This window comes from Rissa tridactyla, chromosome 28 (assembly GCF_028500815.1).
Source record: "Rissa tridactyla isolate bRisTri1 chromosome 28, bRisTri1.patW.cur.20221130, whole genome shotgun sequence".
In the NCBI taxonomy this organism is placed as follows: domain Eukaryota; kingdom Metazoa; phylum Chordata; class Aves; order Charadriiformes; family Laridae; genus Rissa; species Rissa tridactyla.
The window spans coordinates 54,318-77,053 of NC_071493.1; the positions used below are offsets into that span (position 1 = coordinate 54,318).

The window sequence follows — 22,736 nt, forward strand, 5'->3', positions numbered from 1 at the left end:
TGTCCCCCCAGTGTCCCGTCCCCCCCCTTCAGGTCACCCTGGTGGCCCCCCATGGCCTCCCTTGACCCTCGTCCCCACCGTGTCACCCCCCCTGACCTCTGTTGTCCCCTGTGTCCCCCCCATTGACACCCACCCCCCCCCCCAGCCCCCCACATCCTCCCTTGTCCTTCATGTCCCCTCAGTGTCCCCCCAAATGTCCCCTCATGGCCCCCCACGTTCCCTCCAGTGTCCGCCTGGTGACCCTCCGTGGCCTCTGTTGACCCCCGTGTCCCCCCCCCGCCGTGTCCCCCCCCATGGCCTCCCACACCCTCCATGACCCCTCCTGTCCCGTCCCCCCCCCCCAGCGTCATCCTTTGTCACCCTGGTGGCCTCCCATGTCCCTCAATGTCCCCTCATGTCCTCCTGTGGCCCCCCTTGACCTTCATGTCCCCCCAGTGTCCCCCCCACGTCCTCCCTTGACCCCCATGACCCCCCCCATGGCCCCTTAGTGTCCCCCCCCGTCCGCCTGGTGGCCCCCATGGCCTTCATTGACCCCCCCCCCATGTCCCCTGCAATGTCCCCTCACGTCCCCCTTGACACCCCCCCCCCCCCATGGCACCCCAAGGTCCCCCCACGGCCACCGTATCCCCTTGTGTCACCCCACAACCTCCTTTGACGCGCCCCCCCCCGTGTCCCCCCACATCCCCCCATCTCCCCTCCATGTCCCCCCCCCTGCCATGGCCTCCCTTCTCCCCGCGACTGTCCCCATGTCCCCCCTTCCCCTGTCGCCCCCCCCCCACCGTGTCCCCCCCACGTCCCGTCCATGTTCCCCCCACCCCCCCGGGCCCCCCTCATTAAATTTGGTGGGTAACGAGCTGGCGTCCCCTCATTTTTTTTGGGGGGGGGGGGGGTGTAGGGTGGATGGATGCCTGGGTCCCTTTGAGGGGTACTGGGGGGGCACTGGGGGGGTACTGGGGGTGACGGGAGGAGACTGGGAGGGAGTGAGAGGCACTGGGGGGGGGCACTGGGGGGGAGCGGAGGGTTCTTGGGGGGCACTGGGGGGTTACTGGGGGTTACTGGGGGTTACTGGGGGGACACGGGGGGAGCAGAGGGGTCTTGGGGGGCACTGGGGGGGTATTGGGAGGGACTGGGGGGTTACTGGGGGTTACTGGGGGGACACTGAGGGGGAGCGGAGGGTTCTTGGGGGGCACTGGGGGGGTATTGGGAGGGACTGGGGGGTTACTGGGAGGGCACTGGGGGGTTACTGGGGGTTACTGGGGGGACACTGAGGGGGAGCGGAGGGTTCTTGGGGGGCACTGGGGGGGTATTGGGAGGGACTTGGGGGTTACTGGGGGTTACTGGGGGGACACGGGGGGAGTGGAGGGTTCTTGGGGGGCACCAGGGGGGTATTGGGAGGGACTGGGGGGTTACTGGGGGGGCACTGGGGGGTTACTGGGGGGACACTGAGGGGGAGCGGAGGGTTCTTGGGGGGCACCAGGGGGGTATTGGGAGGGACTGGGGGGTTACTGGGGATTACTGGGGGGACACTGGGGGGGGAGCGGAGGGTTCTTGGGGGGCACTGGGGGGGTATTGGGAGGGACTGGGGGGTTACTGGGAGGGCACTGGGGGGTTACTGGGGGTTACTGGGGGGACACGGGGGGAGCGGAGGGTTCTTGGGGGGACCGGGGGTTATTGGGAGGGACTGGGGGGTTACTGGGGGGGCACTGGGGGGTTACTGGGGGGACACTGGGGGGGAGCGGAGGGTTCTTGGGGGGCACTGGGAGGGTATTGGGAGGGACTGGGGGGTTACTGGGAGGGCACTGGGGGGTTACTGGGGGTTACTGGGGGGGACACGGGGGGAGCGGAGGGGTCTTGGGGGGCACTGGGGGGGTATTGGGAGGGACTGGGGGGTTACTGGGAGGGCACTGGGGGGTTACTGGGGGTTACTGGGGGGACACCGGGGGAGCGGAGGGGTCTTGGGGGGCACTGGGGGGGTATTGGGAGGGACTGGGGGGTTACTGGGGGGGCACTGGGGGGTTACTGGGGGGACACTGGGGGGGAGCGGAGGGTTCTTGGGGGGCACTGGGAGGGTATTGGGAGGGACTGGGGGGTTACTGGGAGGGCACTGGGGGGTTACTGGGGGTTACTGGGGGGACACGGGGGGAGCGGAGGGTTCTTGGGGGGCACTGGGAGGGTATTGGGAGGGACTGGGGGGTTACTGGGAGGGCACTGGGGGGTTACTGGGGGTTACTGGGGGGACACGGGGGGAGCGGAGGGGTCTTGGGGGGCACTGGGGGGGTATTGGGAGGGACTGGGGGGTTACTGGGAGGGCACTGGGGGGTTACTGGGGGTTACTGGGGGGACACTGAGGGGGAGCGGAGGGGTCTTGGGGGGCACTGGGGGGGGTATTGGGAGGGACTGGGGGGTTCCGGGGGGGGCACTGGGGGGTTACTGGGGGGCACAGGAAAGCCCAGAGCCCCGAGGTCTGTGGGGCGCTGGAAGGTTCCCGGAGCGACCGTCCCCACGCCCTCGCCAGTGGCCAAGCCCATCCTGGCGGTGGCCATGCCCGTCCCTGTGAGCATGACCAAGGAGGGAGGGGGGTGACGGTCGCCATGGCAACGCTGACGGCCACCCCCATGGCGACACAAGGGGCCACGACCGTGGTGGTGACCATCCCCATGACCACTTTGGTGGCCATGACCTCCCCCACGGTGGCCACGGCAGAAGCCATCCCCACGACCGTGCCAGTGGCCATAGGACCACACAGTTGACCGTCCCCATGGTGGCCATGATGGAAGCCGGCCCCATGACCATGGCAGTGGCCACATGACCACACAGGTGGCCATGATGGAAACCACCCCCATGACCGTTCCAGTGGCCGTAGGACAACAGCGGTGACCCTCCCCATGGTGGCCACAACGGAAGCCATCCCCATGACTGTGCCAGTAGCCATAGGACCACAGTTGACTCTCCCCATGGTGGCCACGATGGAAGCCATCCCCACGACCGTGCCAGTGGCCATAAGACCACACAGTTGACCATCCCCATGGTGGCCATGATGGAAGCCATCCCCATGACCGTGCCAGTGGCCACATGACCACACAGGTGGCCACGATGGAAGCCATCCCCAGGACCGTGCCAGTGGCCATAAGACCACATGGTTGACCCTCCCCATGGTGGCCATGACAGAAGCCATCCCCATGACCGTGCCAGTGGCCACATGACCACACAGTTGACCAACCCCATGGTGGCCACGATGGAAGCCGTCCTCACGCCTGTGCCAGTGGCCACATGACCAAATGGTTGACCCTCCCCATGGTGGCCACGACGGAAGCCATCCCCATGACTGTGCCAGTGGCCACATGACCACACAGGTGGCCACGACGGAAGCCATCCCCATGACTGTGCCAGTGGCCATAGGACCACAGTTGACTCTCCCCATGGTGGCCACAATGGAAGCCATCCCCACGACCGTGCCAGTGGCCATAAGACCACACAGTTGACCATCCCCATGGTGGCCATGATGGAAGCCGGCCCCATGACCGTGCCAGTGGCCACATGACCACACAGTTGACCAACCCCATGGTGGCCACGATGGAAGCCGTCCTCACGCCTGTGCCAGTGGCCACATGACCACATGGTTGACCCTCCCCATGGTGGCCATGACGGAAGCCATCCCCACGTCCGTGCCAGTGGCCACATGACCACACAGGTGGCCACAACGGAAGCCATCCCCATGACTGTGCCGGTGGCCATAGGACCACAGTTGACTCTCCCCATGGTGGCCACGATGGAAGCCATCCCCACGACCGTGCCAGTGGCCATAAGACCACATGGTTGACCCTCCCCATGGTGGCCATGACAGAAGCCATCCCCATGACCGTGCCAGTGGCCACATGACCACACAGATGGCCACAACGGAAGCCATCCCCATGACCGTGCCAGTGGCCATAGGACCACACAGTTGACCAACCCCATGGTGGCCACGACAGAAGCCGTCCCCACGCCTGTGCCGGTGGCCGTAGGAGCACAGGGGTGACCATCCCCAGGCTGCCCGTGACCGCGGCCACCCTGGGACCGGGACGGGTGACCGTCCCCACAGCGCTGCAGGTGGCCACCCACGTGGCCCTCCCTGGGGGGGGGGACGGTGACGCTGAGGGACGAGCGGAGCCGGGTGCCGTAGCCAAGGAACCGGGTTTTATTCTGCTGCGGTTAAACAAGTGCCCGAGCCCCGGGGGGGGGGGGGGGAGAGGGGGGAGGGAGAGGGGGGGGGGCCCTGGGGACATTGGGGGACCCCGGGGGGGACACCGGGACCACCCAGACACCGGGGTCCCCCCCGCCACCGGGGATATATATATATATTCATATTTATAGTTGCAGTGGTCCTCGTCACCCCACCCCCCCTCCAAACACGCCCCCCCCCCCCCCCCCCCCTCACCCCCACCCCCCACCCTTGGGTGCTGCCCCACCCCCGCACCGGATTTAGGGTGAAATGAGGCATTTCTGGCAGTGCGCCCCTCCCCCGGCACCCCATCCCCCCCCCCCCCCCCCAACCCATCCACCGCCTCCGGATTTGGGGGGGATGGCGGGGGGGGGGATGTGGGGCAGCCCCGGGTGGGGGAGCAGGGGGTTGGTGGTGGTGGTGGTGGTGGTGGTGGGGGGGGGGGCCCCCCCCTCGGCCCCCCCCGCCCTCAGTCGTCGATGCAGATGACTTCGCCCCCCCGCGGCTCCTTCTTCTCCGGCCCTTCGGCCTCGCGCTCCCGTTTCACCAGCACCGGGGGCCCGTTGGCAGCGGCTGCGGGGGGGGGAAGGACCCAGGTGTCCGGGAGGGGGGTCCAGACACCCACCACCCCCCCCCCCCCAAAACTGACACACTGACACCCTCCCGGGGATCCAGGTGTCCGGGGACCCCCACCCATGGAGCCAGGAGTCGGGGTGTCCCCCACCCACGGAGCCAGGAACCCTTCTCTGATGGACCCAGGCATCTGGGTGCCCCCCACCCATGGACCCACTCATCTGGACACCCCCACCCATGGGGCCAGGAACCCTCCTTTGATGGACCCAGACATCTGGGTGCCCCCCACCCATGGGGCCAGGAACCCTTCTCTGATGGACCCAGGCATCTGGGTGCCCCCCACCCATGGACCCACTCATCTGGACACCCCCACCCATGGGGCCAGGAACCCTCCTTTGATGGACCCAGGCATCTGGGTGCCCCCACCCATGGAGCCAGGAACCCTTCTCTGATGGACCCAGGCATCTGGGTGCCCCCCACCCATGGACCCACTCATCTGGACACCCCCACCCATGGGGCCAGGAACCCTCCTTTGATGGACCCAGGCATCTGGGTGCCCCCCACCCATGGAGCCAGGAACCCTTCTCTGATGGACCCAGGCATCTGGGTGCCCCCCACCCATGGACCCACTCATCTGGACACCCCCACCCATGGGGCCAGGAACCCTCCTTTGATGGACCCAGATATCTGGGTGCCCCCACCCACGGAGCCAGGAACCCTCCTCTGATGGACCCAGGCATCTGGGTGCCCCCATCCATGGACCCACTCATCTGGGTGCCCCCCACCCATGGAGCCAGGAACCCTCCTTTGATGGACCCAGACATCTGGGTGCCCCCACCCATGGAGCCAGGAACCCTTCTCTGATGGACCCAGGCATCTGGGTGCCCCCCACCCATGGACCCACTCATCTGGGTGCCCCCCACCCATGGGGCCAGGAACCCTCCTTTGATGGACCCAGACATCTGGGTGCCCCCACCCATGGAGCCAGGAACCCTTCTCTGATGGACCCAGGCATCTGGGTGCCCCCACCCATGGACCCACTCATCTGGGTGCCCCCCACCCATGGAGCCAGGTGTCCGGGGACCCCCACCCCTGGACGCAGGCGCCCGGGTGCTCACCGGTGATGAAGGAGCCCGGTGGCATCTGGCTGTAGTTGGCCCCTCCAGGGGGGAGGGCTCCGGCCGGGGGGGTCCCAAAGGTGCCCCCGTAGCTCTGGGGGGTGGCATAGGGCCCCGGCGGGAAGGTCTGGAGAGAGATGGGGACACCACTGTCACCTTCTCTCCCCCGTTGCCACCAGGCGGGGGGGGGGGGGGGGGGGGGGAAGGAGCTTCTGGAGAGGTCTGGGCTGGGGGTCCCCAAGGTGGGTGTCACCACGGGATGGGGGGGTCCCCAGGGCTGAGGGTGTTCCCAAGCCGGGGATGTCCCCAAGAGGGTGGCCCTGGGGGGGGGGTTGTCCCCAGGACAGGCAGGTGAGGGTCCCCTAGGTGCGTGTGGGGGGGGGGGTCTTGATGGAAGGGAGGGTCCCCAGGGATGTCCCCAAGGCTGAGGGCGTCCCCAAGGTGAGGGGTGTCCCCAAAGTGAGAGGTGTCCCCAAGAAGGGATGTCCCCAAGTTAGGGGCATGTCCCCCATAAAAAGGATGTCCCCCAGAAACGGACGTCCCCAAGGGCACGTCTGTCCCCAGGGAAGGATTGTCCCCAAGATTAGAAATGTCCCCAAAGTGAGAGATGTCCCCAGAGCGAGGGCTGTCCCCAAGGGAAGGAATACTCCAGGGAAAGGATGTCCCCAAAGCAAAGGATGTCCCCAAGGCAGAGAGACCCCACAATGAGGGGGGCTGTCCCCCAAGGCAGGGCTTGTCCCCAAAGAGGTGTCCCCAAGGAAAAGGTGTCCCCAAGAAAGGATGTCCCCAAGGTGCGATATCCTTAAGGTGAGGGATGTCCCCAGGTTGGGGACATGTCCCCAAAAGAAGGATGTCCCCAAGATAAGTAACGTCCCCAAAGTGAGGGATGGCCCCAGGGTGAGGGTTGTCCCCAGGTTGAGGAATATCCCAAGAGAAAAGATGTCCCCAAGGCAAAGAATGTCCCCAAGGCAAAGAATGTCCCCAAGGAAGGGTATCCTTAAGGTGAGGGATGTCCCCAGGTTGGGGACACGTCCCCCAGAAAAGGATGTCCCCAAGATAAGAAACATCCCCAAAGTGAGGGATGGCCCCAGGGTGAGGAACATCCCCAAAGTGAGGGATGTCCCCAAAGTGAGGGACGTCCCCAAGATAAGAAACGTCCCCAAAGTGAGGGACGTGCCCAAAGTGAGGGATGGCCCCAGAGTGAGGGACGTGCCTAAAGTGACGGATGGCCCCAGGATGGGATGTCCCCGGGGTGAGGGATGACCCCAGGGTGAGGAACATGCCCAAAGTGAGGAACGTCCCCAAGATAAGAAACATCCCCAAAGTGAGGGATGGCCCCAGAGTGAGGGATGGCCCCAGGATGGGACGTCCCTGGGGTGAGGGACATCCCCAGAGTGAGGAACGTCCCCAAGATAAGAAATGTCCCCAAAATAAGAAATGTCCCCAAAGTGAGGGACGGCCCCAGGATGGGACGTCCCCGGGGTGAGGGTTGTCCCCGGGGTGAGGGACATCCCCAGAGTGAGGAACATGCCCAAAGTGAGGAATGTCCCCAAAGTGAGGGACGTCCCCAGAGCGAGGGATGGCCCCAGGATGGGACGTCCCCGGGGTGAGGGATGTCCCCAGGGTGAGGAACATGCACAAAGTGAGGGACGTCCCCAAGATAAGAAACGTCCCCAAAGTGAGGGATGACCCCAGGATGGGACGTCCCTGGGATGAGGGATGTCCCCAGAGTGAGGAACATGCCCAAAGTGAGGGACGTCCCCAAGATAAGAAATGTCCCCAAAGTGAGGGATGGCCCCAGAGTGAGTGTCGGCCCCAGGATGGGACGTCCCCGGGGTGAGGGTTGTCCCCAGAGACAGGAACGTCCCCAGAGACAGGGACGTCCCCAAAGTGAGGAACGTCCACGGGGTGAGGAATGTCCCCAGAGTGAGGGATGTCCCCGGGGCGAGGAACATGCCCAAAGTGAGCAATGTCCCCAAGATAAGAAAAGTCCCCAAAGTGAGGGATGTCCCCAGAGTGAGGAACGTCCCCAGTGTGAGGGATGGCCCCAGGATGGGACGTCCCTGGGGTGAGGGTTGTCCCCAGAGTGAGGAACATGCTCAAGGTGAGGGACGTCCCCAAGATAAGAAATGTCCACAAAGTGAGGGACGTCCCCAGAGTGAGGGTCGGCCCCAGGATGGGACGTCCCCGGGGTGAGGAACGTCCCCAGAGACAGGGACGTCCCCAAAGTGAGGAACGTCCCCAGGGTGAGGAACATCCCCAGAGTGAGGGACGTCCCCAAAGTGAGGAACGTCCCCAGGGTGAGGAACGTCCCCAGAGTGAGGGACGTCCCCAGAGTGAGGGACGTCCCCAAAGTGAGGGATGTCCCCGGGGTGAGGAACGTCCCCAGAGTGAGGAACGTCCCCAGAGACAGGGACGTCTCCGGGGCGAGGAACGTCCCCAGAGTGAGGAACGTCCCCGGGGTGAGGAATGTCCCCAAAGTGAGGGACGTCCCCGGGGCGAGGAACGTCCCCAGAGTGAGGAATGTCCCCAGAGTGAGGAACGTCCCCGGGGTGAGGAATGTCCCCAAAGTGAGGGATGTCCCTGGGGTGAGGAACGTCCCCAGAGTGAGGGACGTCCCCGGGGCGAGGAACGTCCCCAGAGTGAGGAACGTCCCCAAAGTGAGGGACATCCCTGGGGTGAGGAACGTCCCCAGAGTGAGGAACGTCCCCAAAGTGAGGGACATCCCTGGGGTGAGGAACGTCCCCAGAGTGAGGAACGTCCCCAGAGTGAGGGACGTCCCCAAAGTGAGGGATGTCCCTGGGGTGAGGAACGTCCCCAGAGTGAGGAACGTCCCCAGAGACAGGGACGTCCCCGGGGCGAGGAACGTCCCCAGAGTGAGGGACGTCCCCAAAGTGAGGGATGTCCCTGGGGTGAGGAACGTCCCCAGAGTGAGGGACGTCCCCGGGGCGAGGAATGTCCCCGGGGTGAGGAACGTCCCCGGGGCGAGCGTCGGCCCCAGGACGGGACGTCCCCGAGGCGGGGGCCACTCACGGGCGGGGGGTGGCTCTCGGTGCCCTTGCTGGCCAGGCGGCTGAGGATGCTGCGCTCCGACATCTGGAGGCGGGCGGCGATGGGGGGGATGCGGGAGAGGGTGGCGGGCAGGCGGGTGACGTCCGCCTTCATGTCACTCAGCAGCTCCTCCAGCTGGTTCAGCACTGGGGAGAGACAGAGAGAGAGAGAAAGAGGGGCGGGGGGGGGCCCGTCAGCGCCGGGGGGCCGCCCCGCGCCTACTCACAACTTACTCACAGCTTACGCAAGGGTTACTCGCGACGTACTCCTAAATTACTCCTAAGTTACTGGAAGCTACTGGAAGGAGGGGGGAGATACTCACGTGCGAGCGGGGAAGGGGCGGGGGGGGGGCGGGAGGGACGGGGGGAGCCTGATCGCTACTCGGGAGATACTCAGGGGATACTCGGGGGGGTGCTGCGGGGTGGGAGAGGGCGGGGAGACGCTGGGTACGAGCCCCCGGCACACGGGGAGTACCCCGGGGACAGCCCTGCACACACTGCGGGGACTCGGAGCGGGCTAGTTACTCAGGGGATACTCTCTAGACACACCGAGGATACTCCAGCTTTCCTCTGTACACCCCAGAGATACTCCTGAGACACCCCAGAGATACTCCGGGTCTACTCCTTAGATACTCTGGGTCTACTCCCTTAAGATACACCAGAGATACTCCGGGTCTACTCCTTAGATACTCCGGGTCTACTCCCTTAAGATAAACCAGAGAATCTAAGGAGTAGACCTGGAGTATCTCTGGTGTATCTTAGGGGAGTAGACCTGGAGTTACTCCACGTCTACTCCTCCCACGCTCTGGGCATACTCCTCAGACACTCCAGAGATACTCCAGGTCTACTCCTTAGATACTCCGGAGACACTCCTTAGATACGCCAGAGATACTCCAGGTCTACTCCTCACATACTCCAGGCCTACTCCTTGGACACTCTGGGTAGACTCCTCAGACACGCCAGAGATACTCTGGGTCTACTCCTTAGATACTCTGGGTCTACTCTTGACACCCCAGAGATACTCCGGGCATACTCCTTAGATACTCTGGGTCTACTCCTTGGACACTCTGGGCATACTCCTTAGACCCACCAGAGATATTCCAGGTATACTCCTTAGATATCCCAGAGATACTCTGGGTCTACTCCTCACATACTCCGAGTCTACTCCTTAGACACTCTGGGGTCACTCCTTAGACTCCCCGGAGATACTCCGGGCATACTCCTCACATACTGTGGCTCTACTCTCCAGACACACTGGGGATACTCCAAGTACCCTCCCTCCGAGACACCAGAGATACTCCGGGTCTACTCCTCACATACTCCAAGTACTCTCTCTTAGAGATGCTCTGGGTACCCTCCTCACATGCTCCAGGTCTACTCCTTGGACACACCACAGATACTCCGGGGATACTCCTACTCTCTCGACACACTGAGATACTCCGGGTACCCTCCTCAGGCTCCAGATCTACTCCTTGGGCACACCGGAGATACTCCGAGGATACTTCTCACCTACTCCGGGTACCGTCTCTCAGAGACACCGGAGCCACTCCAAGCCGCGGCACTCGGGGCTCTACGCTGTAGCTACAACGGGGGACGCTCCGGCCACCGTCCCCTCTCTAGACCCAGCAGAGCTACTCCGGGTACAACGTTTACCACCACCTGAGATACTCCAGGGATACTCCTGAGTCACTCTGGGGATACTCTGGAGAAACACCAGAAATACTCTGGGGACGCGCCTTAGACACGCTGGACACACTCCTCAAGTCCTCCACAGATACTCTGGCTATATTCCGTAGACACTAAAGATACTCCGGGCATACTCCCGGGATACACCTGAGATACTCCAGCCCACGTTACAGCCACACCAGAGCCACTCCGAGCATCCTCATCCCTCCGGAATGAGAATCCCAGGGGCTGCAGCCACATCACCGACACTCGGGGGATACTCGTTACTCGGAGATCTCAGCCTACACCAGCGCTACTCCTTCCTTACTCCAGCCACACCGCTGGCAAAGACGTTAAAAGACACTGGAGATACTCCGGGGATACTCCGCACATTCCCCCCGGAGTACTCGGGGCAAACCCAGCCAACACACCGGAGATATCCAGACAGTCTCCGGGAAAACACCGCTCGGGGCCAAGCCGTCACACGCAAGAAGGGACAGCCCATCCCTACACCAGCGTTACTCCAGGCTTACTCATGGCACGCGCCAGGGATACTCCGAATACGCTCCTTCCGTACCCCGAAAATACTCCGGGTAAATGCATTACATGCTACACGGGACATAACTCTGGCCATCACGATACTCAGAGTATACTCCTTCCATGCTCCCCAGATACTCCGGGTAAATGCATCACATGCTACACAGGACACGCTAGTGACATGCTCGTGACATACTCATGACATACTCCAGCCCGACACGACAGATACTCAGCAGATACATCTTAGCGCAAAGCGACAGAGGCACCCGCCGGCCCCAGAGCCCCGGGACGGCCCTAAACCCGCACCCCGGCTTACTCCCAGGTTACTCCCACCCCCAGAAACCCCTCGGGGACCTTCCAGCAGCTCCGCCACCGCTCCCCCAGCCCCTCCCCACCCCCCCCAAGCCCAAACCCCGGCCTCGGCTCCCCTTTAACCTCCCCCTCCCCATCCCCCCCTCCCCCCCCCCTCCACTCCCCCCAAAAAAACACCCTCCACCGCGCCTCCCCCGGCCCCCCCCAACCCCCGCCCCCCGCTTCACCGCCTCCGGCCGCCAGAAAGCACGCGCAGAGCAAGGATACACCGGGAGCCGGTTGGGAGGAGAACCCCACTTTAATGATTGAGAGCGCGGTACAGAGGTGCGAGGCGCTACACGGGGCGTCCGCGCCGGGGGCGCCGGCCCCCCCCGCCTCTTACCCTTGTGCAGGACGGCGTTCGCGGGCTTGTTGCCCGCCAGCGACTCCTTGGACAAGTGCTGGTGGCTCTCGGCCAGGCACTCGACCTCGGCGAAGCGGGTGTTGAGGGCCATGGCGGGGTGGCTGGGATCCTGCGTCATGTTCAGGTAGGCGGCGCGACGGAGCTGCTCCTCGATCACCAGCGCCTGCTCCAGCAGCTGCGGGGACAGGGAGAAGGGTGACGGCGGCGGGCGGGATGACACCCGGGCATCCGGACACCCAACTCTTGACCTCCACCATCACTCAAGAGTCCAGAGAAGACCCAGATGTCCAAGCACCCAACTCTTGACCTCCACCATCACTCAGAGCCCAGAGGGGACCCAAGCATCCAGGCATCCAACTCTTGACCTCAACCATCACTCAGGAGTCCCGAGAAGACCCAGATGTCCGGGCACCCAACTCTTGACCTCCACCATCACTCAGAGCCCAGAGAGGACCAGCGTGTCCGGGCACCCACCTCTGACCTTACAACCCAAGGCCAAGGAAGGACCCAGACGCCTGAGCACTCAACTCTGACTTCAACCATCACTCAGAGCCCAGAGAGGACCCAGGTGACCAGGCACCCAGCTCTGACCCACCATCACTTAGAGGACCCAGGCATCTGGGCACCCACCTCTGACCTCACAACCCAAGGCCAAGGAAGGACCCGGGTGTCCAAGCACCCTACTCTGACCCCCACCATCACTAGAGCCCAGACAGGACCCAGACGTCCAAGTACCCAACTCTTGACCTCAACCATCACTTAGAGGACCCAGGCATCTGCGCACCCAACTCTGACCTCGCAACCCAAGGCCAAGGAAGGACCCAGACATTTGGGCACCCAACTCTTAACCTTGACCATCACCAGAGCCCGGAGAGGATCCAAGCGTCCGGGCACCCGACTCTTGACCTCGACCATCACTCACAGCCCAGGGAGGACCGGAGTGTCCGGGCACCCACCTCTGACCTTACAATCCAAGGCCAAGGAAGGACCCAGATGTCCAGGCACCCAACTTGGACCTCACCCATCACTTAGAGAACCTAGGTGTCCCAGCACCCAACTCTGACCTCACACCTCAAGGCCAAAGAAGGACCCAGATGTCCGAGCACCCAACTCTTGGCCTCAACCATCACTTTAGAGAACCCAGGTGACCAGGCACCCAGCTCTGACCCACCATCACTTAGAGCACCCAGGCATCTGGGCACCCACCTCTGACCTCACAACCCAAGGCCAAGGAAGGACCCATATGTCCAAGCACCCAACTCCTGACCTCAACCATCACTAGAGCCCAGAGAAGACCCAGGCGTCCGAGCACCCAACTCTGACCTTATAACCCAAGGCCAAGGAAGGACACAGGTGTCCAAGCACCCAACTCTTGACCTCAACCATCGCTAGAGCCCAGAGAAGACCCAGGTGTCCCAGCACCCAACTCTTGACCTCCACCATCACTCAGACGACCCAGGCGTCCAGGCATCCAGCTCTGACCCACCATCACTTAGAGGACCCAGGCGTCTGGGCACCCACCTCTGACCTCACAACCCAAGGCCAAGGAAGGATCCAGATGGCCAAGCACTCGACTCCTGACCTCAACCATCGCTAGAGTCCAGAGAAGACCCAGGTGTCCGGGCACCCAACTCTTGACCTCAACCATCACTCAGAGCCCAGAGAGGACCAGGGTGTCCCGGCACCCAGCTCTGACCTTACAACCCAAGGCCAAGGAAGGACCTAGATGTCTGGGCACCCAACTCTGACTTCAACCATCACTCAGAGTCCAGAGGGGACCCAGGTGACCAGGCACCCAGCTCTGACCCACCATCACTTGGAGGACCCAGGCTTCTGGGCACCCAACTCTTGACCTCAACCATCACTCAGAGCCCAGAGAGGACCCAGGCATCCAAGCACCCAACTCTGACCTCACATCCCAACAAGGACAAGGAAGGACCCAGATGACTGGGCACCCAACTCTTGACCTTGACCATCGCTAGAGCCCAGAGAAGACCCAGGTGTCTGGGCACCCAACTCTTGACCTCGACCATCACTCAGAGCCCAGAGGGGACCCAAGTGTCCAGGCACCCAACTCTTGACCTCAACCATCACTTAGAGAACCCAGGCGTCTGAGCACCCAACTCTGACCTCACAACCCAAGGACAAGGAAGGACCCAGAGGTCTGGGCACCCAACTCTTTACCTCCACCATCACTCAGAGCCCAGAGGGGACCCAGGTGACCAGGCACCCACCTCTGACCTCACAACCAAAGGCCAAGGAAGGACCCAGGTGTCCGGGCACCCAACTCTTGACCTCACCCATCACTCAGAGCCCAGAGAAGACTCAGGTGTCTGGGCACCCAACTCTGACCTCACATCCCAACAAGGACAAGGAAGGACCCAGACGTCTGGGCACCCAACTCTTAACCTTGACCATCATCCAGAGCCCAGAGGGGACCCAAGCATCCAGGCACCCAGCTCTGATCTCCATCATCACTTAGAGAACCCAGGCGTCTGAGCACCCAACTCTGACCTCACAACCCAAGGCCAAGGAAGGACCCAGACATCCGAGCACCCAACTTGGACCTCAACCATCACTCAGAGCCCAGAGAGGACCCAGGTGACCAGGCACCCATCACTTGGAGGACCCAGGCTTCCAGGCACCCAACTCTTGACCTCGACCATCACTCAGAGACCAAGGAAGGACCCAGGCATCCAGGCACCCAACTCTGACTTCAAACATCACTTAGAGGACCTAGGCGTCTGGGCACCCAGTTCTGACCGTACAACCCAAGGCCAAGGAAGGACCCAGACGTCCGGGCACCCAATCTGACCTCAACCGTCACTCAGAGTCTAGAGAGGACCCAGGTGATCAGGCACCCAGCTCTGACCCACCATCACTTAGAGGACCCAGGCTTCTGGGCACCCAACTCTTGGCCTCACGGAATCACGGAATCTTCAGAGTTGGAAGGGACCTCTAGAGATCATGTAGTCCCACTCCCCTGCTCGAGCAGGATTGCCTAAAGCACATCCCTCAGGGCTGCATCCAGGCGGGTCTTGAAAACCTCCAGAGAAGGGGACTCCACACCCTCCCTGGGCAGCCTGTTCCAGTGCTCCGTCACCCTCACCGTAAAGAAGTTTTTCCGTGTATTTGAACGGAACTTCCTATGTTCCAGCTTGTGCCCGTTGCCCCTTGTCCTGTCACTGGGAACCATTGAAAAGAGCCCGGCTCCGTCCTCCTTAAACCCACCCTTTAGATACTTGTAAACATTAATCATCTCCCCCCTCAACCTTCTCTTCTCCAGGCTAAAGAGTCCCAGCTCTTTCAGCCTTTCCTCTTAAGGGAGGTGCTCCAGTCGCACAATCATCTTGGTTGCCCTACGCTGGACTCGCTCCAGTAGTTCCCTGTCCCTCTTGAACTGGGGAGCCCAGAACTGGACACAGTACTCCAGTTGTGGCCTCACCAGTGCAGAGCAGAGGGGGAGAATGACCTCCCTCGACCTACTGGCCACAGTCTTCCCTATGCAGCCCAGGATGCCATTGGCCTTCTTGGCGACAAGGGCACACTGCTGGCTCATGGATAATTTGCTGTCTACCAGGACCCCCAGGTCCTTCTCCTCCGAGCTGCTTCCCAGCATGTCCACCCCTAACCTATACTGGTGTTTGGCATTCTTCCTCCCCAGGTGCAGGACCCTACACTTGCTTTTGTTGAACCTCATGAGGTTCTTCTCTGCCCAGCTCTCCAGCCTGTCCAGGTCACGCTGGGTGGCAGCACGGCCCTCTGGAGTGTCGGCCACCCCTCCCAGCTTGGTATCATCAGCGAACTTGCTGAGGATACACTCTGTCCCATCATCCAGGTCATTAATGACTATATTGAACAAAATTGGACCAAGTATTGACCCCTGGGGGACACCACTGGTTACAGGCCTCCAACTGGACTCTGTGCCGCTGGTCACAACCCTCTGAGTCCTGTCACTCAGCCAGCTCTCGATCCACCTCACCGTCACCTCGTCTAGCCCACACTTCCTCAGCTTCCTAATGAGGATCTTATGGGAGACAGTGTCAAAAGCCTTGCTAAGGTCAAGGTAGATGACATCTAGGGCTCTCCCCTCATCCAGCCAACCCGTTATAACATCACAGAAAGCTATCAGATTGGTCAGGCATGATTTGCCCTTGGTAAATCCATGCTGACCACTTCCAATAGCTTCCTGTTCCTCTACGTGTTTGGAGACGACATCCAGAATGAGTCACTCCATTACCTTCCCAGGGACAGAGGTGAGACTAACCGGCCTGTAGTTCCCTGGCTCCTCCTTCTTGCCTTTTTTGAAGATTGGAATGATGTCAGCCTTCCTCCAGTCCTCAGGCACCTCTCCTGTTCCCCATGACCTTGCAAAGACCATGGAGAGCGGTCTAGCGATAACATCTGCCAGCTCTCGCGGGTGCATCCCGTCAGGGCCTATGGATTTATGAACGTCCGGCTTGGCCAAGTGGTCTCTGACCCGGTCCTCCTCAACTAAGGGAAAGTCTTCCTCTCTCCCGACCTTCCCCCTGGCCTCCAGGGTATGGGATTCGTGAGGGACGGCTTTAGCAGCGAAGACCGAAGAAAAGAAGGCATTCAGTAACTCCGCCTTCTCTGTGTCTGCCACCACTAGGGCACCCGTCTCATTCATCAGTGGGCCTACATTTTCCCTAGTCTTCCTTTTCCTGTTGATATACTGGAAAAATCTCGTCTTGTTGTCTTTAACTGCAGTGGCCAAGCTGAGTTCTGATTGAGCTTTGGTCCTTCTGATCTTCCCCCTGCATAGCTTTGTTAGATCTTGATAATCCTCATAAGTTGCCCATCCCTTTTCCAGAGAACGTAAGCCTTCCTTTTTTTCCTGAGGTCCACCCAAAGCTCTCTATTTAGCCAGGCTGGCCTTCTTCTCCGTTGGCTCGTTTTTCGGGACGTGGGGATGGCCTTCTCCCGTGCTCCTAAGAGCACCTGCTTGAAGCATCCTGCACCATCACTCAGAGCTCAGAGAGGACCCAGGCATCCAAGCACCCAGCTCTGACCTCACAACCCAAGGGCAAGGAAGGACCCAGACGTCCAAGTACCCAACTCTTGTCCTCAATCATCACTTAGAGAACCCAGGTGACCAGGCACCCAACTCTGACCTTGCAACCCAAGGCCAAGAAAGCACCCAGATGTCCAGGCACCCAACTCTTGACCTCCACCATCACTCAGAGCCCAGAGAGGACCAGCGTGTCCGGGCACCCACCTCTGACCTTACAACCCAAGGCCAAGGAAGGACCCAGACGCCTGAGCACTCAACTCTGACTTCAACCATCACTCAGAGCCCAGAGAGGACCCAGGTGACCAGGCACCCAGCTCTGACCCACCGTCACTTAGAGCACCCAGGCATCTGGGCACCCACCTCTGACCTCACAACCCAAGGCCAAGGAAGGACCCGGGTGTCCAAGCACCCTACTCTGACCTCAACCATCACTAGAGCCCAGACAGGACCCAGACGTCCAAGTACCCAACTCTTGACCTCAACCATCACTTAGAGGACCCAGGCATCTGCGCACCCAACTCTGACCTCGCAACCCAAGGCCAAGGAAGGACCCAGACATTTGGGCACCCAACTCTTAACCTTGACCATCACCAGAGCCCGGAGAGGATCCAAGCGTCCAGGCACCCGACTCTTGACCTCGACCATCACTCACAGCCCAGGGAGGACCAGAGTGTCCGGGCACCCAACTCTGACCTCACAACCCAAGGCCAAGGAAGGACCCAGACATTCGGGCACCCAACTTGGACCTCACCCATCACTCAGAGTCCAGAGAGGACCCAGGTGACCAGGCACCCATCACTTGGGGGACCCAGGCTTCCAGGCACCCAACTCTTGACCTCGACCATCACTCAGAGACCAGAGAGGATCCAGGCATCCAAGCACCCAACTCTGACCTCACGCCTCAAGGCCAAGAAAGGACCCAGATGTCCGAGCACCCAATCTGACCTCAACCGTCACTCAGAGTCTAGAGAGGACTCAGGTGACCAGGCACCCAGCTCTGACCCACCATCACTTAGAGGACCCAGGCTTCTGGGCACCCAACTCTTGACCTCGACCATCACTCAGAGCCCAGAGGGGACCCAGGCATCCAAGCACCCAGCTCTGACCTTGCAACCCAAGGCCAAGGAAGCACCCAGATGTCCGGGCACCCAACTTGGACCTCACCCATCACTTAGAGAACCTAGGTGTCCCAGCACCCAACTCTGACCTCACACCTCAAGGCCAAAGAAGGACCCAGATGTCCGAGCACCCAACTCTTGGCCTCAACCATCACTCAGAGGATCCAGGCGTCCAGGCATCCACCACTGGCCTCACCACCCACAAGCCTCTTGCACGATGTCCCTCTCGTGCGCAGCCCGCGTGCAAGCCCCGTCCCCTTTCCACGGCCACCTCCCCCCTCCCTGGGCACTCGTGCGAGAACCCGGCGTACGCAGACCCTCGTGCAAGCCCAGCCCTCATGTGAACCTGACCCTCGTGCGAGTGCCGTGGATGCAACCCTCGTGCAAGCTCAGTCCCGGTGCAAGCCCCTCAGCATGGGAGCCGCCCTCGTGCGAGGCCCTCGCACGAGCCCAACCTTAGTGCCAGCCCCTCGTGCAAAAGCAGCTGCCGCCTGTTCTCCTTGCACCAGGGCTGTCCTTTCACGAGTCCCACGCGGGCGCCAGCCCCGTGCGAGCGCACCCCTGGTGCGAGCCCCCGCGCCAACCCCCCCGCGCCAGCCCCTCGTGCGCTCACCTTGAAGCGGCGTGCGAGGAACTTGTTCTTCATCTCGAGGAAGTTCCCCTTGGAGGCTTCGCCCTTGAAGGGTTCGTTGATGACCCCGAAGGCGCCGTCGTTCTGGATGTCCGTCCAGCGCGCGTAGCCGTGGCTGCGCGCTAAGGACCGTCACCGTGTCACCGTGTCACCATGTCACTGTGTCACCGCGTCACCCCGTCCCCAACATCCCCCGCACCCCCCCCATATCCAGCGCACGGAGCCGTGGCTGTGGGCTAAGGGTTGCCACCTCATCACCGCCGCCGTGCCACCATCACCCTGTCACCATCACCACATCACCGTGTCACCGTCACCTCGTCACTGTGACACCATCGCCAGGTCACCGCGTCACCTTGTCCCCCGCAGCCCCCAGCTCACCGCCCAGCCAGCGCACGGAGGCGCGGAGGCACGTTAAGGACTGTCACCACAGCACTGTCACCACCACGGCACCACTGCGTCACCGCATCACCGTCACCATGTCACCCCGTCCCCAACGACCCTCTCATCCCCACCCAGTGCACGGAGCCGTGGCCGTGCCCGAAGGACTGTCACCGTGTCACACTGTCCCCAGTATCCCCCTCACCCCCCATATTCAGCACACAGAGCCATGGCTGTGCACCTTGTCACCACCGCTGCGTCACCATGTCACCGTCACCGTGTCACCTTGTCCCCAATATCCCCCTTGTCCTGCTCCAAGTCACCCAGCCAGCGCACGGAGGCGTGGATGCACGTTAGGGACTGTCACCACACCACTGTCACCACCTCGTCACCGTCACTGCATCACTGCCACCACCTGTCACCATCACTGCATCACCGCCACCATGTCACCGTCACTGAGACGCCGCATCACCATCACCGCGTCACCCTGTCCCCAACGTCCCTCTCATGCCCCCCCCGCCCCCGTCATCCCTGTCCAGCGCACGGAGCCGTGGCTGCACGCTAAGGACTGTCACCGCGTCACTGTGTCACCACCACAATGTCACCGTCACCACGTCACTGCATCGCCACCACCACACCACTGTCACCATGTCACCCAGTCCCCAGCATCTCCCCGCTTGTCCCCCCAGCTCATCCCCCCTCCAGCGCAGGGAGCTGTGACTGCGCACTAAGGACTGTCACTGTGTCACCGTCACCATGTCACCCTGTCCCCGGTGTCCCCCTCAATGTCCCAAGATCACCCCCCCGCCCAGCACACAGAGCCGTGGCTGCGCACTAAGGACTGTCACCGTGTCACCAACACCACGTCACCGTCACCGCGTCACTATCACTGTGTCACCCTGTCCCCAGCGTCCCTCTCATCACCCCCACATAAAGAACCGTCACTGTGTCACTGTGTCACCACCACCGTGTCACTGTCACCACATCACCCTCACGGCGTCACCCCTTGTCCCCAGTGTCCCCCGCCACGTCATCCCTGTTCAGCGCGTGGAGCCGGGGCTGTGCACTAAGGACTGTCACCATGTCCCTGTGCCACCGCCACTGCGTCACCATCACCGGATCACCAAGGTCACCCCCCCCAGCACATGGAGTCGTGGCTGCTCACGAAGGACTGCCACCAGGTCACCATGTCCCCACGTCCCCAACATCGCCTCCTCTCCATCACCTCCCCCTGAGGACTGTGCCCAGTGTCACTGTCACCGCCGTCCCCAACATCACCGCCGCCCCCACGTCACCTCCACCTTGGTGTCACCCTCCTTGGTGCTGCCACTGCCACCAGTCCCAGGGAGGGTGAAAGCACCCGGGTGTGCCACGGGGAGACCCTGGAATGTCCCAGGGGACCCTGGAGTGCCACAAGGTGACACAGGAATGTCCCAGGGGACCCAGGCGTGCCACAAGGGGACCCTGGAGTGGCACGAGGGGACCCTGGAGTGGCACGAGGGGACACAGGAATGTCCCAGGGGACCCAGGTGTGCCACAAGGGGATACAGGCGTGACACAACGGGACCCTGGAGTGCCACAAGGTGACCCAGGAATGTCCTAGGGGACCCTGAAGTGCCACGAAGGGACCCAGGAATGTCCCAGGGGACCCTGGAGTGCCACGAAGGGACCCAGAAGTGCCACAAGGGGACCCTGGAGTGGCCCAGGGGATCCAGGCGTGACACAAAGGGACCCTGGAGTGACACAAAGGGGATCCAGGAATGTCCCAGGGGACCCTGGAGCGCCACAAAGGGACCCAGGTGTGCCACAAGGGGACCCTGGAGCGCCACAAGGGGACCCTGGAATGTCCCAGGGGACCCTGGAGTGGCCCAGGGGATCCAGGCGTGACACAAAGGGACCCTAGAGTGCCACAAGGGGACCCACATGTGGTGTGGGGGGGACCCCAGTTGTGCCCCAGGGGACCCAGGGGTGGCGCGGTGGGGACCCCGGCGTGCCGGAAGGATACAGGACGATGCCGGCCAGCAGCCAGTAGTCGTGGCGCCGGTGCCAGATCTCATTGAGCTTCCCCGAGGAGATGGCGGCGCGCTCCTCGTTCTGCCACAGCGTGTGCAGCTCTGCGGAGGGGCCGGGGGGGGGGGACGTCAGGTAAGCGGGAACCCCGGCGTGTCCCCCCCACCGCCGTCCCCTGCTCTGTCCCTCGCTCACCCGTGAAGCCACCGTCAGCGATGTTGAACATGAAGCGCGGCTTCTCGGCCTTGTCGTCCCGCCGGCCGTTAGCGCGCGCCTCCAGCTTGGGCTCCTTCTCAGCCTTCACCTCCTCTGCGCGGGGGCGTGGGGGGGGGGGGGGGCGGGGAGGCAGGGGGGTCAGCGCCATGTAACAACCCCCCTCCAGCCCCCCCAAACCACCCCCGGCCCCCCCCAGGAAGCGGGAAGACATTTGCTGCCATCAGCCATCAGTAGGTTTCAGAGTGAACGCGACAAGATTAAGGGCAGAGGGGCTCCAGATGCCTCCCTTTCGTTAAGCCCCGCCCCCCCCCCCCCAGCCAAACCCCCCCCCCAGGTACCTCGTTTGGGGTCAGGGTCCCCCGGCCGCTCCTTGGGCTCCTCCTCGGGGGGTTTCTCATCACCCTTTTCTCCCCCGGGACCCTTCTCAGCCTCGGCACCTGCGTGGGGGGGAGGGGGGGGGAGGGACACACAGGGGTGCTCGGACTCCTGGGTCCCCCTGGCGATTTTGGGGGGAAGGGGGGGGCACCTGGACGCCTGGGGCCCCTACAGGGATGGATGCCGGGGCCGGGGGCGGGGGGGGGCACCCGAATGCCGGGGTCCCCTGGAAGGATGGAGGGGGGGGGGAGGGGGGGGGCTCACCTGGTCGCTCCTCACGGGCCGGGGGCCCTTCGGCCTCGGGCTCCCGCTGGCCGGGTCCCTCCTCCTCCTCCCCCTTCCGCGGCCCTTCGGCCTCGCTGCCATCGCCCGGGGACGGTGGCACCTCGGGGACAGGAGGCTGCAGGGACAGGGGGACGGTGTCACCCCGGACACCTGGGTTCCCCCCGAGTGACCGGGGGGGACACGGGGACAAGGGTGGGAAGGGGACGGGGTGGGGACAGGGAGGACACGACTGGGGACAGGGTTGGGGACAGGGAGGACACAATTAGGGACAGGGTTGGGGACAAGGAGGACATGACTGGGGTCAGGGACAGGATTTGGGACAGGGTTGGGGACAAGGACAGGATGGGACACAGGATCAGGGTGGGGGAAGAGGACAGAGAGGGGACAGGGACAAGGACAGGAAGGCGAGGACAGCGCTGGGGACAGAGACAGGGTTGGGGACAAGGACAGAGGAGGAAGACGGGGCCGGGGGACATGAGTGGGGATGGGATGGGGACAGCGTTGGGGACAACGAGAACATGACTGGGGACAGGGTTGGGGACAGGAAGGACACGATGGGGGACAGGGATGGGGACACAGAAGACACGACTGGGGCAGGGTTGGGGACAGGGGCAGGGAGGACACGATTGGGGACAGGGAGGACAGGGTTGGGGACAGCCCTGTCACCCACCTCCGTCTCCATTTTCTCGGGGCCTTTGGGGTCCTTCTCGTCCCTGGTGTCACCGTCGTCCCTGTCCGGGGGTGGCCCTGGCCCGTCCCCGCGCTCGCTGGGCGCCGGCGTGGCTGGGGACAGGGGACGTTAGCACATGGGGACACGGGGACGTGGGGT

General features: G+C 62.7%; 1 protein-coding gene across 1 annotated transcript in view; it reads right to left on the minus strand.

Annotated features, from left to right (window-relative positions):
- Positions 1 to 4,624: 4,624 nt before the first annotated feature.
- The window catches only part of LOC128901785 (chromodomain-helicase-DNA-binding protein 3-like), a 74,934-nt gene continuing 56,822 nt past the window's right edge, over positions 4,625 to 22,736 (minus strand). Inside the window, 10 exon segments of the mRNA XM_054183936.1 lie at positions 4,625 to 4,774; positions 5,893 to 6,019; positions 8,926 to 9,089; positions 11,839 to 12,034; positions 18,626 to 18,758; positions 21,027 to 21,135; positions 21,227 to 21,340; positions 21,586 to 21,684; positions 21,887 to 22,022; positions 22,578 to 22,690. Coding sequence (XP_054039911.1) covers positions 4,671 to 4,774; positions 5,893 to 6,019; positions 8,926 to 9,089; positions 11,839 to 12,034; positions 18,626 to 18,758; positions 21,027 to 21,135; positions 21,227 to 21,340; positions 21,586 to 21,684; positions 21,887 to 22,022; positions 22,578 to 22,690 — 1,295 coding nt within the window. The 3' untranslated portion in view covers positions 4,625 to 4,670.